The sequence below is a fragment of the Tarenaya hassleriana genome, unplaced genomic scaffold (assembly GCF_000463585.1).
Source record: "Tarenaya hassleriana unplaced genomic scaffold, ASM46358v1 Cleome23, whole genome shotgun sequence".
NCBI lineage: Eukaryota > Viridiplantae > Streptophyta > Magnoliopsida > Brassicales > Cleomaceae > Tarenaya > Tarenaya hassleriana.
The window spans coordinates 1,990,046-2,007,103 of record NW_010965625.1 but is presented as its reverse complement, the minus strand read 5'-3'; the positions used below and the strand labels follow the sequence as shown (position 1 = coordinate 2,007,103).

General features: G+C 31.7%; 2 protein-coding genes across 3 annotated transcripts; both read left to right on the top strand.

Annotated features, from left to right (window-relative positions):
- Positions 1-5,039: 5,039 nt before the first annotated feature.
- On the top strand, positions 5,040-7,380 carry LOC104815325 (protein ELF4-LIKE 3). Of its 2 annotated transcripts, none has more exons than XM_010543678.1 (2): positions 5,040-5,297; positions 6,784-7,380. In XM_010543678.1, exon 2 carries the CDS (start codon positions 6,813-6,815, stop codon positions 7,131-7,133), a length of 321 nt encoding a protein of 106 aa, XP_010541980.1. In that variant the 5' UTR covers positions 5,040-5,297; positions 6,784-6,812; the 3' UTR covers positions 7,134-7,380. The 2 variants fall into 2 exon arrangements, with proteins under 2 accessions (XP_010541980.1, XP_010541979.1); XM_010543677.2 differs by having other exon boundaries at positions 6,777-7,380.
- A 5,093-nt stretch (positions 7,381-12,473) lies between these two features.
- On the top strand, positions 12,474-14,830 carry LOC104815324 (40S ribosomal protein S3-1-like). Its single transcript, XM_010543676.1, has 6 exons — positions 12,474-12,583; positions 12,690-12,837; positions 13,023-13,194; positions 14,063-14,117; positions 14,217-14,348; positions 14,446-14,830. The coding sequence occupies exons 1-6, from the start codon at positions 12,554-12,556 to the stop codon at positions 14,644-14,646; spliced, it is 738 nt and encodes a 245-aa protein (XP_010541978.1). The 5' UTR covers positions 12,474-12,553; the 3' UTR covers positions 14,647-14,830.
- The last annotated feature ends 2,228 nt before the right edge of the window (positions 14,831-17,058 follow it).

Below are 17,058 nucleotides of genomic sequence, written 5' to 3'. Positions count from 1 at the left end.
TAACCATTCGGTTTTGATGTCGGGTTCGGTTCGGATTCGGTTATATCTTATTCGGTTCGGTTCAGCTCGATTATTCGGTTAATAACCGAAATGACCACCCTAGTAATAACGACAATAAGAGTGGAAAAAACGATTGAATAGATAAAAGAAAAAAAAATGAAAAATCTAATAGAAAGGAAGATGGGTCCCACACATCATCGTTGGACAGCGTGTCCTGACGATGGGGGAAGGTGTGATCTCTGCCTCTCCCTCCGTTATCGGTAGAATAAAAAAAAAACCCTACCACAGCGCCACGCGCATGTCGGCGATTGGGTTTCACGTCGACTCGTTTCACACGTGTCAAGATGTTAGTGGATGAGAACGGCCGTCGCGAGATAATTAAATATTCATTGTCTCACATGCTCGGCCGAACCGAGGATCCAGTGGCCACACACACAGAGACCGATATTTTCATTTTTTGTTGTTTTGTTTATTTATTTTTAGAGAGTTTATTTTCGTGAAAAATATTTTATTTTGTTTTTTTGTAAGAAAAAAAAAAACATTTTCACAAAAATGGTTTATTTTTTTTTTAATATTAAGGACTTTATTTATATGTGTATTACTACTAAATTGATACACATGATGACCCATTTCCCATGGAAAAAATTGTATTTACTACTGTCATGACATATTTGCTGCTTTAGTTTTTTTCACAAAAATTAATAGATTAAATTAATAAGTTGAAGGACAATCCTTCGCTACAATTCGAGAAAACCACGCAGGGGAGGAGTTTGAATATAAGACAAAAAGAGATTTACGATTCAACGCAAATTTCGCAATCGCATCAGTCGGAGAATTACTAGTCCTTTGTATATGAGTCAAACTGATGCTCGGAAACCTCTCCCAAAGCACTTCAATTTCTTGAGTATATCTCTGCCAACTTAACGACTTCTTGTTGTTATTGATCTCTTCTACAGCTTCTTTCGCATCCATCTCCAATCGCATAGCCCTACAACCTCTTTGTAATATGCATTTCATCGCTCATAGTAGTCCGAAAAATTCTACCTCCATAGGGGATTCAGGAACCCGTATTGCTCGGGCACCCCAACAAATAACTTTACCCTCATGATCTCTTAGTAACAATCTCATACCACAAAAATCATCTTGAGCTTTCCACGATCCATCCACATTGCATTTCACCATACCCATCGGGGGATTTATCCACGGGATAATTTCCTGACTTGTATGATTTATTTGTGTTTCATTACACTCTGTGGTAGCTCGCCACTCCGCATAGTCTTCGTTAATTTTTGCCACTGTCTCAAATGGTCGATATTCTTTTTGATTAAAAATATGTGCGTTGCGGTTCTTCCATATCCGCCAGAGATACCAAGGAAACATAAAAAAATTACGAGCTTCACGTTCTGTACCTTTTCTTAGAGCGAAAAGCCAGTCTATGTTGGCATAAATCGAACTAAACGGAAAACCATCATCATTTCCAAAAGAAATTCCCATATGCCAGACTTGCTTAGCAATAGGACACTCAAATAAAACATGATTAATGGTTTCCTCGGCACAGTTACATATCACACAATGTGATTCTTTTGTAATCAATCGTGTCATCAAACGTGATTGCACGGACAGATATCCATGGATAGTCTTCCACAGGAAGACCTTAATTTTGGTCGGTATAGATAACTTTCATACTTTTGACAAGAGATCGTTGAAGCTAGGTTCTTCCACTGCATTTTCTTTGTTCTCCTTTTTTAATACTTTCTCCATTATCCAATATCCTGATCGAACCGAATACGATCCATGTCTTGTAAAGATCCAACTATAGACATCCTGACAAACACGGTTTGGCGGACATATCTTCAAAATTATTTCTACATCTCTTTGATTAAACAAAGAGACTAAAATATCTTCCTTCCAATTGCCATTTTCATCAACTAGTTCAGACACCTTAAGATTCGGACGCACTAATCTTCCCGGTCCTTGACCTGCACGTGGTTTATAATCCATAATCCAAGGCTCCATCCATGCATTTGTTTGTGACCCCGAGCCAATACCTCGTTTTAACCCTCGCAGTATCAAGAATCTTGCCGACCAAATACTTCGCCATCCATATGAAGGTCGCTTACCAAGAGATGCATTAAGAACATTCCCATTCACAAAATATATACCACGATATAATCGAGTAAGCAAAGATTCTGGCATTTGAAGGAGTCTCCATATTTGTTTAGCCAATAATGCTATGTTATAGCTCTCAAAATCTCTAAACCCGATTCCTCCATCTTTCTTGTGACGACAAACTTTGTCCCATGAAAGCCAATGGATATCTTTTGAATCGCTTGATTTGCTCCACCAGAATCGTGAACATACACTACTTAATTTCTTACAAATATCTTTCGGTAGTTTAAAGCACGACATAGCATATGTAGGCATTGCCATAGCCACAGACTTAAGCAGTACCTCTTTCCCACCTTGGGATAAAAATCGTTCATACTACCCATTAACGCGGCTTTGTAGGCGATCTTTTATATAAGCAAATAAATTGCTTTTTGATCTCCCAAATTGTTCTAGTAATCCCAAGTATAAACTGTCTCCTCCTTCTTTGTCAATTTCCAAGATGTTTTTCAACTTTGCTGCTTTAGTTATAAAGTGAATCAGAATTTATATTTTTCTGTTCAAGTATATTTAAATTTATTTTTCTATTGGTTCTATTTTGTAATGCCACTTGCGCGTATGGTATTTCGATTAATTTAAAAATATATATATTTTCAAATCTTGATTGTTTTTTTTTGCGTGAATCTCTTCTACTTCTGAAACTAAAGATAATTTTTGTAAAAAGAGTTGTCACTAATTTAATTGGTAATGTAATATAATAGAATGATAAAATAGTAAAATAATACAATGATTTTGTGCATTTCAACGAAATTATAGTGAAATAATGTAATGATTTTGCACATTTCAACGAAATTACATCGGTATAAAATAGCGTATGTATTTACTAATAAAAATCTTAGATTTTTTAATATTCTTAATAAGCCAGCTAATTTTGAAGTCTTAGACCAAAATTTGGGCCGATATATTTGACCAGTAGTTTAATTGAATAAATATTTAAAAAAAGCCATAAAATTCTATAAATAATAAATCAAAATTGGTCATAGGATATATTTATATTTGGATTTTTTTTAATAATTAGGAAGTTTTTGGGCCTTCGAGACACTTAATTCTTAAAATAACTTTTGTCACATCTCCAGCACTGGAGCACCAATAGGGAGTTCTATTTTATATTTTGGTTATTCAACCACAACAAGGATCGAACTATATAAAACTCATAAGAATATATAACTTAATGAACCAATCCTATATATTCACAAAATTATATAATTTTTAATATTACTTACACATACATGCACTCGTTCTTAACTTCATACAAAAAAGTTGGACAAAATATTCAAATATCCCAAATTATTATATTTTACCACCAATAATAAGTTTATTTAGTTCCTTACAGACCTCAATTATCAATTTATGGAACATGTTTGAACTTCCCTAAAACAATTTTCTACCAAAAAATAGTTTACACATTTTTATATTATATCATATGGTTACTTTTGAATTAACTAGGGGCAGTAATATGCAAAAAATGCGTTTAGGATTTTAAAAGTATTCAATATAATCTTGTAATAAAAACAATAAAATTATATGGAATAATATGATATATACGCTTAGAAAAATACATGGCATGCAATAACATGGCAACGACATTATATATTATAATAAACGAGCATCGATATGAAAAAAATACAATAATTATTTTGGGGCATGTAAATTATTATATTCGTGATTTTTATGATATGGTTTACTAAATCAACTTGATTATTATTCATAAACCGAAAAGTTTTTATATTAATTGCGAGTTATATATAATTATTTAGAGTTTTGTGGTGCAATTTATATTAGAAAACTAGTCTATAAATAAAAATATAAGCACACACATAATTGGTTAACGTACGAACAAAAATATTGAAATTAATTCCGCATATTGCTGATTACAGTTAGAAAATCAGATTATGATGGATGAGTGTTAGAAAAATGATCATTTTAGTTTACCAAAAAAAAAGATCATTTTACTTGAAAACAAAATAAAATTTACGCCAAGGAAAATATATTTTAATCTAGAAATAATTCATATTGTTTCAATAAAATTAATTGAAAACAATTCATGATAATGAAAATGGTAAAATATCTATAAACCTTTTTTTAATGGAAAAACATATATAACAAAATTTACTAATAAAGTACTAATATTTTAGTTATTTGACAAGGCATAAATGTTTTTAAACCATCATATATTAATATGTTAATGCATACAAACATATCAAATTTCTAAAAGAAATATAGTTTTCTTCAAATCATAAAAATGTATGTTTTCCGTAATAAAAGAATAATTAATATATATTTTTCTCCAATTGAAGAAAATATCTTTTCCATTCCCCCTTGATTACGTTGAAAAAATAAAACTTTTTTCAAGTGAAGGAATATCTGTAATATTATTTTATTCCCATTGATTAAAAACGTCGCCTCAAATAAACAATGTAGAAAATAGGGTACACGTTTCGATATTCGATTCAGAGATAGTTCGGTTCGGATTTTTTAGTTTTACAAAAATATATATATCAATCAGTTATTATATTACTTCGTCGGGTTTGGTTTAGGTTATAGTTTTCATTAAAATATAGATATTCTTAAAAAAAATAATTTTTCAGATTCTCTTAAAATATGGTTTGGTTCGGTTCGATTATGAAAAATTCGATTTTCTAAAAAATACCCTTCAAAAATTTTGAACGCTTCGGTTTGAAAAAGTAGCACATTTTTCGGTTCAATAAGATTTGATTTCGAACAACCGTACCGAAATGCTCATCTCTGGTAGAATATGTATATATACCGGAAATATGTGTTGAAAAGAAAAATAAAATAATGGAGAAAATAGTAATAAAGTTTCGAATCTAAATAAAACCAGAAGAGGTTGGATATATATTCCATCTTTAAAACACTCTCTGAGGGTCCTCTTTTGCGTGACTGTCAAATCTCCTTATTCTCTCTCTCTCTCTCTCTCTCCCTCCGAGAAAATTACACAGATTTTCCGAGAAAATCAAATCAGAGAGAGAAAAAACTGAAGCCGAAACTTTTGTCCGCGAGATTCGGTTCGGTCTGTCCGATCGGCGATCTTCGCTCTCCTTCCTGTGCAGATCCCCGCCTCTCTCTCTCCTCTCTCTCCGACCGTATAAATGTCCTGAGACTTTTTCCAGGTATCGTAATTTTTTTTTTCATTATTTTCCTTTTTTTTTTGTCTCCATTGTTTCTGTCGTGATTATTGTCTCTGCTTAATTGTTCTAACTTAATCCAAGATCTCATCTCCTTGTTCTTCTGTTCCTGTCCGAGCTTTTGATGTGTTCTAATATTTGTTAATTTCTATTTCATAATTTTTAATTTAATCCAGATGAGTTTCTCATATATTATTATAAATATTTATCTTTTTTTGGCGAGTTTTTATTTATTTATATTTTCGGATTTCGCTGATTTGTTCTCTCAGCCTTTCCTCGTTTTCTTTTTTTCCCTTAAAATGAAAATTAGGTCAATTTTTATCACATAACGTAACATAATATTATATAAAATAACTCATAAACATTAAATATTGAATAAATATAACAGTACGAGTTTCGTATGATAAAATATTATAGTTCGGTGTTTGGAATCACCATCAGCCATTTTTTATGGGTACATACATACACATATACATGGCATGTATGCGTTTGTGTTTAATACATTTTTTTTTAAAATATTAGAAAATGTGATTTTTTTTTTAAAATAAAAATAAAAATAAAAAAGGAAGGAAAGTAATAGTTTTTCATGGTTTTATTGGGTGAGAATAGTAATGAGGTTTGTCTGAAGCAGAAGCAGAACCCACAAATGGCTCATTGTCTCTGCATCATTGACTGCGTAGTTTTGGGTATTCAGATTCTTCTTAGGGCAAACAAAAAAAAACCCTTTTTTTGCTATTTATATTTTGTTTAATCCCAAAAGTCTAAATTATCTTAAACAAACGGTCCACCGATTTAAATTATAAAAGTCGCAAATTAAAGATTGTTATTAGGCATAGAATTCCTATTTTTGTATGGCACTAACAACCATGAAAATCTTCTGTATGAACATGTATACATACATAATTACAACCAAAATAAAGTGGTTTTCTTTTGTGTGAATTTATGTGCAGTACCCAAAGAAAAAGTTCCTTTTTGTGGAAATAATCTATGCTTTTTTTGTCTGCACATGGAATCATATATCATAGTTCGTGTACAAGTGATTACAATACCCAACACCAAAATACATACATACATACATATATGGGGTTTATATAAGTAATGATATTGATCTGCATCATTGATTCATCAATTATTTATATTGATTGTATTTTTTTATTTTTATTTTTTTTTCTTGAGGAGAAGTTTTGGTAAAATAAAAATAAAAAATCATGAAAGACATGATGATATATACAACAGCAATTCTTGTCTCATATGGGCACAAAAAAAAGCAGACTAAACAAAGACAAAGCCTCTTTGGATATATCTTTGTCTGGTTTAGTTTGTGCACTTGTGATATTCTTTCTTATCCTCCATTTTTTTTTAAAAAAAAATAATAAGAAGAAATGTTATTAATCATGCCTCTTTTGAATCATTATACGAGTCTTGCTATATATGATTGATGATGGGTTTGTATCATATGCTTAGGTTACAGATATTAGAGGGAATATCTATATATTATCAATGGAGGGTGACATGTTCAATGGAGCACAGTTTGATGGCAAGATTCTTCAGACATTTCAGAAGAGTTTTGTCCAAGTTCAGAACATTTTGGACCAGAACAAGCTGCTAATCAATGAGATTAACAAGAATCACGAATCCAAGATCCCGGATAACCTCGGAAGAAACGTCGGTCTGATCCGAGAACTCAACAATAACATGAGGAGAGTCGCGGATCTTTACGCCGATCTTTCCAACAACTTCTCCAAGTCGATGGACGCTTTGTCCGAGGGAGATTCGAGCGCAGGAGGCAAGGCAGGGCAAAAGAGAATCAGGCCTGTTTGATGACATTCTGGGGGTCATTTCTGTCAATTCTTTTTTACTGTGGGTAAATGCAGAAGAATTACAAAATTGAGGGGTGGAAAGTAGAATCATAATATTTACATATGGGGTCAAGTTTCTGTAGCTTCATGCGTCATTGGTGTGTGTACTTGTGAACTGTTTAGTCTTCACAGCCATTAGATCCTCACTTCCCATCTTTTTCGTTCTCTCATTTATGTTAGAAATAAATGTTCCCCAAAAGTTTCCTTTCTTTTTTGTGCAATTTTCTATCCTTTCTGTGATTTATAATTTTTTTATATTTAAAATTTAATCAAAATTCTAATGATTTCTCTGCATCTGTACTTGTAAAATTGATAAAGAGATTGGCAATTTCGTCAAGGTCCTAATTAATAATGAGCCTTTCTAACTTGAAAATTTAATGGTATTTTAAAGGCAAATTAAATATTGTTGTTGGGTAGCAGAGCCAATTTAAAGAGAAGTATAGTATCTTGTATTTTTAAGACATTGAACACAAAGATATCTTTGAGTGAGAGGAAATAATATCAAACAATGTATAAATGCACATGAATTGGATATAATTTTTACAAATTTTATGCTGTTTAAATTCAAAGTAAATATATAAAAGGATGAAAAATAATATTTTTTTTTTGGGAAATAAAGAGAAGTATAGTATCTTGTATTTTTAAGACATTGAACACAAAGATATCTTTGAGTGAGAGGAAATAATATCAAACAATGTATAAATGCACATGAATTGGATATAATTTTTACAAATTTTATGCTGTTTAAATTCAAATTAAATATATAAAAGGATGAAAAATAATATTTTTTTTTGGGGAAGAGGTTTGAGTTAATGAGCATTTTGAAATAAAATATAACTTAGACCAAATAAAATATTGTAAAAAAATAAACAATTAAATGACAAGATTGAAATATAAAAATTTTCGAATTTCTAACCCTCATAAGAATTTTGACTTTCTAATGTAAAAAAAAAAAGGTTACGGTTTGATGCCTCCAAGTCCAAAGTTGAGAAAAAAGCGATTAATTATTAAAAATAACGCTTAATATCGGACAATTATCATTAGTAATAAAATGTCATTTTTTTTTTCCATAAAGTATTGTACATCACTTCTAGTTTTGTGTACCTAAACCCATGTCCCTTATTTGTCATCCTTTAATCGCCCTATGAACAGTTGTCCACGTTCATGTCATACATATACATACACCTCTACGTACTTAATTTATTAATTATATATATCACATATTTTGAGTTATTAAAATAAAAATGTAACCATCATGACTTAAAATTTGAATCCGAGGATGGGCCAAACCTCACGAGGGATGATAATGCAAAGCTCGTCTTTTCCATGTCTATTGATCAATACTGTGGATATTCTGGATTTAGCGATATATATATATATTTGCATCGCTAATGGCTTTTTCATATGAATGAACTTTAAATTTCGATTATTCTAATTGTTTTTTCGTGACAAATGTTTTAAAATGTAAACGGTTCGAGTTGTCGCAAAACAACAGATTTTTTCAATTTTATATTAGTTATTTTAAGTCCGAATAGTATGCCTTAATACTTAAAAAAATATTAAACATATGTATGTATAAACCTCACTTTATAACTCAGTTTTATTATAATGATGATGATGATGATAGTATCATCATCATGATGTTCGAGCTTAATAGGATCTAACAAAATGAAATATCTCAACCTTATCGTAAAATGAAAATAAAATAAAAATATTCGTAAAAAAATTTGCAATAAATGAGGAAATGAGATATATATGCAGGAGCCTCACTTGCACTGCAGTCCAATCTTTCTTCTTCTATGCTGTCTGGATCTCACATGAGCAGGTGACTTTTCTAGTGGGACCCATCGTCTCCTCTTCATCTTAGGTTTTTGCAATAATTATATATGTATCAATATCATAACCAATATATATATATTTAAATTTACCAAACTATATAACGAGCTGATGGAAAATTTTAAGAAAATATTTATACTATAACAAATTATTAAAATTTGAATTTAGAAAGATACTTAAAAGGTTTTATCCACATAGTTTTTGACACATTTGTATAGACAACACAAAATTAATCTAATTAGATAAAAAAAAAAATTCCGATTATTTTGCTTGTACCGATAATGTATCTCATCACTCGCATCAAAATACCAATGATTTGTTAAAATGATATATTGTGTGTGAATAGATACACCAAAAGTAAATCTAAGCAAATGTTATTATTGGGAATACAATTCGTCCTCCATTAGAGATATTTAACATACAAGTCAATGGTTTCAATGTCATAGTCAATATTTATGTCTTAACATATTAAACTTAATATAATACATAAATATTTATATTGATAATCTCTCTATGGATAAAAGAATAACGAAGGCTTGAAAAATAAATTCAATTTATTTTATAAAAAAAAATTGGACAAAAGATCAAAAAGTATTGCAAAGATGGGCAAAATGAACTTAATTGGCTTTATTGGAAAAGCTTAAAAAAAATACATGGTCATATATATATATACACACACACACACACACTCTCTTACTGAATTAAAAATAAATCAATAAAAAACGAAAAAAATACTTTATTGGGTTTTATCGTCACTCCACGACAAAAAAAAGAAGCGTTGTTGAAGACAAGTCAAGGACAAAATTATATAACGAAGACCATTAGGAATCATCATCACCATCACTCGTTATTCGTTAATAGAGGTTCTTTATTGTCCCTATTATCTTAACTAACAATTTTATTTATATATATAATTACGGAAAATTGGAATGCATAACGCGTTAACAATATTTTAAATGCATAGGATTTCGAATTCGAGTTTGCTTCATTTCAGTTTTTGGAATCATCAAATCTGTCACGTTCTGAATTCAAATCTCATATTTAAGAAATGGACGTATAATCCAAATTACATTATTATCGATCCCGAAATTAGTTTAGGTCTGGATTCAAAATATCCGATTACCAACAAAATATATTTAGAATCATCTATCTTTTATATGCATATCTATATTGATGTATGTTATGTGAAAATATAAAAAAATCACGTCTTTTTTTTTATATATTTTCATAACTCATCTCTATTATAATCAACATGTATATATAGTTATAACAATTTCAATACAACTTTGGACCAACAATCCAATTCTATAACATTAATTAAACCTCTCATCTAACACTATATAGAATGATTCGTCTATTCATACCCTAAGATTAATGATAATACATAGTCATTAAATTCTGCTATTTAATAATAATGAATTAAGTTTTTACTAACTTCTATCATTACATCGTAATGCAGAATTTTTATTCGAAATTTATATGATTTGAAACTATAACTCAAAGAGAAAGTGTCCACTGCGAAAAGGACATACAAACAAATTTCTTTTCTTATCGATCCTTCTATATTTATTTTCTAAAATATAATTAATAATTACTTTGAAACATAATAGAAATCATTCTTCGATTCCTGGCTGGTGGGGATGGAAGTAATTTCTGAGTTTATATGATCCATATACAAAGACTGCTCTCGGGTGGGAGGTTTACCTAGTCAGCGCGCCCGAAGGGTAGCAGGTAGGAGTCCTCCGTTATCAAAAAAATAATAATATAGAAATCATCGAAAAAACTATTTATTAGCAAAATCTTGAATTTAAAAAGAATGAGAGTATTTTAGGGACTATAATAATTTTATTGAATGAAGGTAACAAAATCACAAATTTTTTTTTTTTTAAAGGAGGACCAAATAAAAGGACCAAATCAGAAATTCAAAAAAAAAACTAATAAAATGCGACAAAAAAAAAAATACAAAACATAGCATGTGAGATCGGAATCTTTGCCTTTTTTATAGTTCTATCTATCGTCTTTAGTTCCAACCACTCCCAATCACGGCGGAAAGCAACCATTTTCTATTTTTGCATTATCATTATTATTATTATTTTTATTTTTTTATGAAGATTGTTATTTTTTATTTAATGTGACCATAACTAATAAAAAGAAAAAAAATAGTATCTACCTTTATCTTTTTTTTTTTCAAACGTGATATAGTACTATAAATAATTTAGTCTTTTACAAATATTTTAGTCTTATATATACAACAACAACAACAAAAAAAGTATTTTTTTTTATATTTTGGATCTTTACATATATCTTTTAAAAATACCCTAAAATATTGGATATTATTTATCTATTTTATATTGAAGAGGATAAATTTATTAGTTGTTTTTTTATTCAGAATAAGTATATTTATTCAAAAATATTTATTTTGGTTCTAATAATTAAATTTTCATGATGCGAGGGTTTAGATTAAATTCTTTGTCCAATATAGTCCACTCCTATTTTGGACAAAAACATGTGAAAAATAATGGACGTGAATGGGAGGAACCCTAGTTTATTCGACATGGCCCAATGGTCGGTGCTCTACTTCCTCGTTACACGATCCGGGGTTAGATTCTAGTGACGGGCTAAATTAATTTCTGTTATAATTTTTTTTTTTAAAAAGAATCTCCATTCGATAATAAAAAATACACAAGGATTCAAAAAAAAGTTATTGTGAACCTATTTATTAAAATTCCCACAATCACCTTAATACTAAAATTTGTCCTCATACTAATTAGTTTCATATATATTCCGACTCAATTTAGATTTGACTTTCTAGAGTTTGGGTTTTTTTTTTTAAATTTTAAATAAACTATATTTGTTCAATTATGATAATCATTTTGGTTATTAACCGAATAATCCAATTAAACCGAACCGAATAAAATATAACCGTAATCAAACCGAATCTGACATAAAAACTGAACGATTACTATTTCTCTAAATTCGAATACACCCAAACAAAATCGAACCGAATCGAAAAAACTGATAATTTCTTTAAAAGAAATGAGTTTTTTACCAATAAATTCGAACTAAACCGAATCGAAATAAAATCAAACCAATTCAAAATTAATATAAAAACCAAAATAACTGAACTGGAATATAAATGAACCAAAACCCGCCCCTACCTTCAGAAATTTTACTGAACTTGGTGCTGTGAGTTAGGCCCAAATCACCCAAGCTCAAAACTAGGCCCATTAATCTAAAATTCCACTGGGTGGCCCATTAAAGAATATTAAATACGCCGAAATATATACGGGCCATTAATTTAAAGCCCATTAAATAGCCGAAAAATATTTTCAAGCAAAAAAAAAAAACTTTCGAAACGTTGCGTTTTGTTTTCCTCACGAGGGTCAGGCTCACACCCGTTTCCAAACAAAACCTTTCTTATCTGAAGAACCCTAATTCCTTAGGAGTATATATATCACGTGTTCTCACTTATAATATCCTTCCGAGTTCTCGTTCCACCGCAGATTCCATTCGCTTTGTCAACCGATCTCTCCAAAGCCCTAGAAAATGGCAACTCAGATCAGCAAGAAGAGGAAGGTGAGTGCTATTTTGTTCATCTGTTATTTGATCTCTCTTTGTTCAAAGTTTTTGATAGATTTTCGATTCTTAGAGACTTTTCTCCTCGTGAATTTGGCTTTTTTAGTTCGTCGCTGACGGAGTTTTCTTCGCCGAGCTCAACGAGATTCTGACCAGAGAGCTGGCCGAAGATGGGTACTCCGGTGTTGAGGTCAGAGTTACTCCAATGCGTACCGAGATCATCATCAGAGCCACCCGTACCCAAAACGTTCTGGGTACGTCGTAAAATTCCTTGACATTTTCCCTGATATATTCTTCGCACGAGCTCCTTGGCGTACGATGCCGTTGTTTGCAATGTACAGTTATCTATGATTGGTTGATTTGAATTATCTGGGTTTTCCGATTTCTGGAGATCCGTTCGACGTTTTCTCTAATTAAATGTTGAGTGTGTGGGATTTAGGTGAGAAGGGAAGGAGAATCAGGGAACTCACATCCCTTGTTCAGAAGAGATTCAGATTCCCTCAGGACAGTGTTGAGCTTTATGCTGAGAAAGTTAACAACAGAGGTCTCTGTGCCATCGCTCAGGCTGAGTCTCTCCGCTACAAGCTCTTGGGCGGTCTTGCTGTTCGTAGGTACGACTTGTTTGTGTTTGCTTTTGTCGTGTTAATTAGTGTTTTACTTAGTCTGATTCCTCAGCAGTGTTTTTGGTGGTCTCTGAGTTTTTCCTGTCACGTCCAATTTGACTGTGGCTTTAGTCATGAAAGATCGTTTGTTGGGTCATCTACAAAGCAAATGGGTTACTGCAACACCAATTTTGTGTCGGAAGGTGACAACATTAGTATCAGCTCCTCCATGGCATAGTTATGGTGAAAGCGTTTTCTTTCATGCTGTAGCTCTATGGAGGGGACATTGTTTAATCTGATGAATGTGTTTGTGCATTACTTGTTTCATCTCGGTAAATGTCCACCCATGACACAAATCGTATTGTCAGGTGTTATCTATACCCTCTTAAAATTTGCATGTGGTTTGTGTTGGAGAACCAGTGAGTGAACATACTGAGTTGGATTTTGTCAGTCTGGCTTTGTGTCTCCAGTGAATATGCTCCAATGTATGTTTTTATGCATCGAGATTCATTGTTTATGTCATCTATAAAGCAAATAGGTTGCTGCTGTACCGATTTTGTGTCGGAAGATGACAACATTGATATAAGCCCTTCCTTTGCCATCATTCGTATGAAAGTCTTTTCTTTCATGCTGTAACAATACAGAGGGCACACTGTAATTTGATTAATGTATGTTTTTTGTTCGCAAGTCATGGTTCTAAATCTTAGATCATGCTGTAGTTGGATGATTAAATCCTGTGTCTTATTGTTCTTTTTTGCCTGAATGTGTGTCTGATGTTTTGTGCTTTAAATTTTAAGGCTTTCAGTCCTATGATTTGATCAATTAAAACCTTAGTACTGGTCTGATTTTGTCCGTTCCTTAATCATTATTGATATAGGGCTTGCTATGGTGTCTTGAGATTTGTCATGGAGAGCGGTGCCAAGGGTTGCGAGGTGCGTTTTCACCTCTTCCGTTCAATTATCTTTCGAGTTCCATCAAATACCCTTTTATTCCGATGATCACATTCTGAAGTCAGATTTTTTATTTGACAGGTGATTGTCAGCGGAAAGCTTAGAGCTCAACGTGCCAAATCAATGAAGTTCAAAGACGGATACATGATCTCCTCTGGTCAGCCATGCAAAGACTACATTGACTCAGCCGTCAGACATGTCCTTTTGAGACAGGTTTTTTCTCTTCCCCCCCCCTGTCAATGGCACACCTCATGAATTCGCTCATAACTGTCTCAATCTGTAACGTTATATCCGGGTGATGTTGTTTCAGGGTGTTCTCGGTATCAAGGTCAAGATTATGTTGGATTGGGATCCGAAGGGGAAGCATGGTCCGAAGACCCCACTTCCCGACCAGGTCACCATCCACGCACCCAAGGACGAGGAAGGACCGGCTAACATTCCGGTGCAGCAGGTTGTTCACCAACCCATTGCAGTCCCCGTACCAGAGACCGAGATTCCGGTCGTGGCTTAAGATGTGGAATCTCTTCTCTTGCAGTGATTCTTTTTTGTCCACTCTTAATGGTTTAGTTTTTTTTTTATTGTGGTATTTCACTTCGGATGGGATTTTGTGATAAGCAGGCGACAACATGTTTTTTTTTTTTGTTACTTTTGATGTTTGCCCGATTTCTGTTGTCACTTAGACCCGCTTCTCTCTATATTCAGAAGGTTAGCAATAATCAAAATAATAATGCGTCCAAGATTTCAAATGAGAAAAAAAAAACATGCAAATCTACGTTGGCGCTGATGTACGTGTATATGTAACTAATTTTAAAAATTAAATTTATTTATTTTTAAATTGGATTAATTTTTGATCCAAAAAATACTGATGTGGCAAAAAATCATTTAAAATTGGTTACATAGACACGTTAACATCAGTTTTTGGGACCAACACGGATTTTCGATCGCCTGAAATTGTGGTCAAATCGGTCAACAGATTATTAGAATAACAATTTACAAGTTCGAAATTTTATTCAGTTACATGTTTTAAGTTTGGGGTTTAAATGACATCTTTATAAGTTAAATATTTATTTGTATATTTTTTTTGCAAATTCGAGATATTTTAGGATTTTTTCCTTTCAAATGAGATTTTTGTTGCGTTTATATATATATATATGATTATATTTCCAATTACGTTTGTTTTTTTTTTTAATTTTTGTTAAGAATTCTATTCGTTGTACAATCAATAGTATTTTTTAAATACTATATATGATTATAGATTTATATTCAATAGATTAGCAATAATAACAAAAATATTGTCTAGCCAATGGAAAATAACTCTTGAAAACGTTAAATATGTCCCAATGTTTTTGGTTTTTGAACGTTGTCTTGGATGTTTATACATTTCTCATGTTTTTTTTAACCGGTTGTCCTGGATCGATACCCAAACTAATTCCGGAACCGAGAGCAAGCCATGTGATTGGAATTACGCTCTTCTCCCGAGTTTGAGGCTTGAACTCGGAACGAGACAAACGTTTTGCTTTTCCATTTCACCGGTTGAGCTATCCAAATTGGGTGTATATTCATCATGTTACAACTCATGTATATGTAAGTATTGAAATGCGAAAGAAATATATAATTACTATTATGATAGCATATGGTTTCTAATATATTATAAAGTTTAAATGACTTTACTCGATCATACCAAGAGATATATAACTCACTTGAACGGAGGCACGTTAAAGATCTCACAACGTTTTCGATTTTTGAACGTTTTCTTGTATGTTTGTCCATTCGTCATGTATATATAAGTATAGAAATACGAAGAAGTATATATAGTCACTATTATGATACCATATGCTTTCTTATGTTATAAAGTTTTATTGATTTCGTTTCATAATGAAATGATATTACAACGTCTTCAACAAACCTTTGGAAAATAGTATTCTAAATTATTAAGACAAATATTGGAAGGTTTATGGGGAAGACTTGTAATAGCGACACCTTGTTTTTTTTATCATTCATTCATCGGAACCCTGCATTTGTCACAGCAAATTAGTTCACACACATATATGTATGTATGTATATATATATATATTTCCTAAGATTGTCATTACCCAATGAAAAGAGAGGAAGGAGGAGTAGGCCCATCGCATTTTTTGTGACAAATCTCAAAGCATTTGTGATCTTCACATTGTCTATCATCGTAGCATTTCGCATAACAATCCCTAGCTGCAACCGTAATAGAACCACAAATTGAATTTAATTTAATATTTGATGATACATTTATTTATTTACTCATGGAATCTAATATTATATTAGCAAAGATTTTAAAACCGAGAGATAACTCACTTGAATCATCATCCAATAGCGAAGCACCACCAATTTCACAAGAAGTCTCACAAGAGACGCAAGAAGCATGAGGCAGAGTTTCACATACATGCTTGCATTCCTTTGCACACTCTTCCTTTGTCTTTTGGATTTCTTTGCCTATAATTTGTGCAGTCACCGTCAAAGTTATGATTTTGTTTCGTATACATCATGAAACGTTTATCCTCACATTCATTCATATACCATCAAACATTTACATAAAGATGATGGTGTGATATGTAATATTCATTTACAAATATTCATAATGGTGTATGAGAAACGCCATTTTTGTATTCCATGAATATCACACATAACTTTGTGTTAGACAATAGAATTTAATTTAATATTTGATGATACATTAATTTATTTAATTAAGGAATCTAATATTATATTACTAAAGATTTTAGAATCGAGAGCTAACTCACTTGAATGATTATCGAAAAGTGAAGCACCACCACTTTCACAAGAAGTCTCACAAGAGACACAAGAAGCATGAGGCAGAGTTTCACATACGTGATTGCATTCTTTTGCACACTCTTCCTTTGTCTTTTGAATTTCTTTGCCTATAATTTATGCA

What these genes read in the sequence shown, in the direction of transcription:
- LOC104815325 (XM_010543678.1), top strand. Translation starts at nt 6,813, where the DNA reads ATGGAGGGTGACATGTTCAATGGAGCACAGTTTGATGGCAAGATTCTT.
- LOC104815324 (XM_010543676.1), top strand. Translation starts at nt 12,554, where the DNA reads ATGGCAACTCAGATCAGCAAGAAGAGGAAG. An exon ending in AGATCAGCAAGAAGAGGAAG is followed by an intron (nt 12,584 to 12,689) that starts GTGAGTGCTATT and finishes TGGCTTTTTTAG; the next exon opens with TTCGTCGCTGACGGAGTTTT. An exon ending in CCGTACCCAAAACGTTCTGG is followed by an intron (nt 12,838 to 13,022) that starts GTACGTCGTAAA and finishes TGTGGGATTTAG; the next exon opens with GTGAGAAGGGAAGGAGAATC.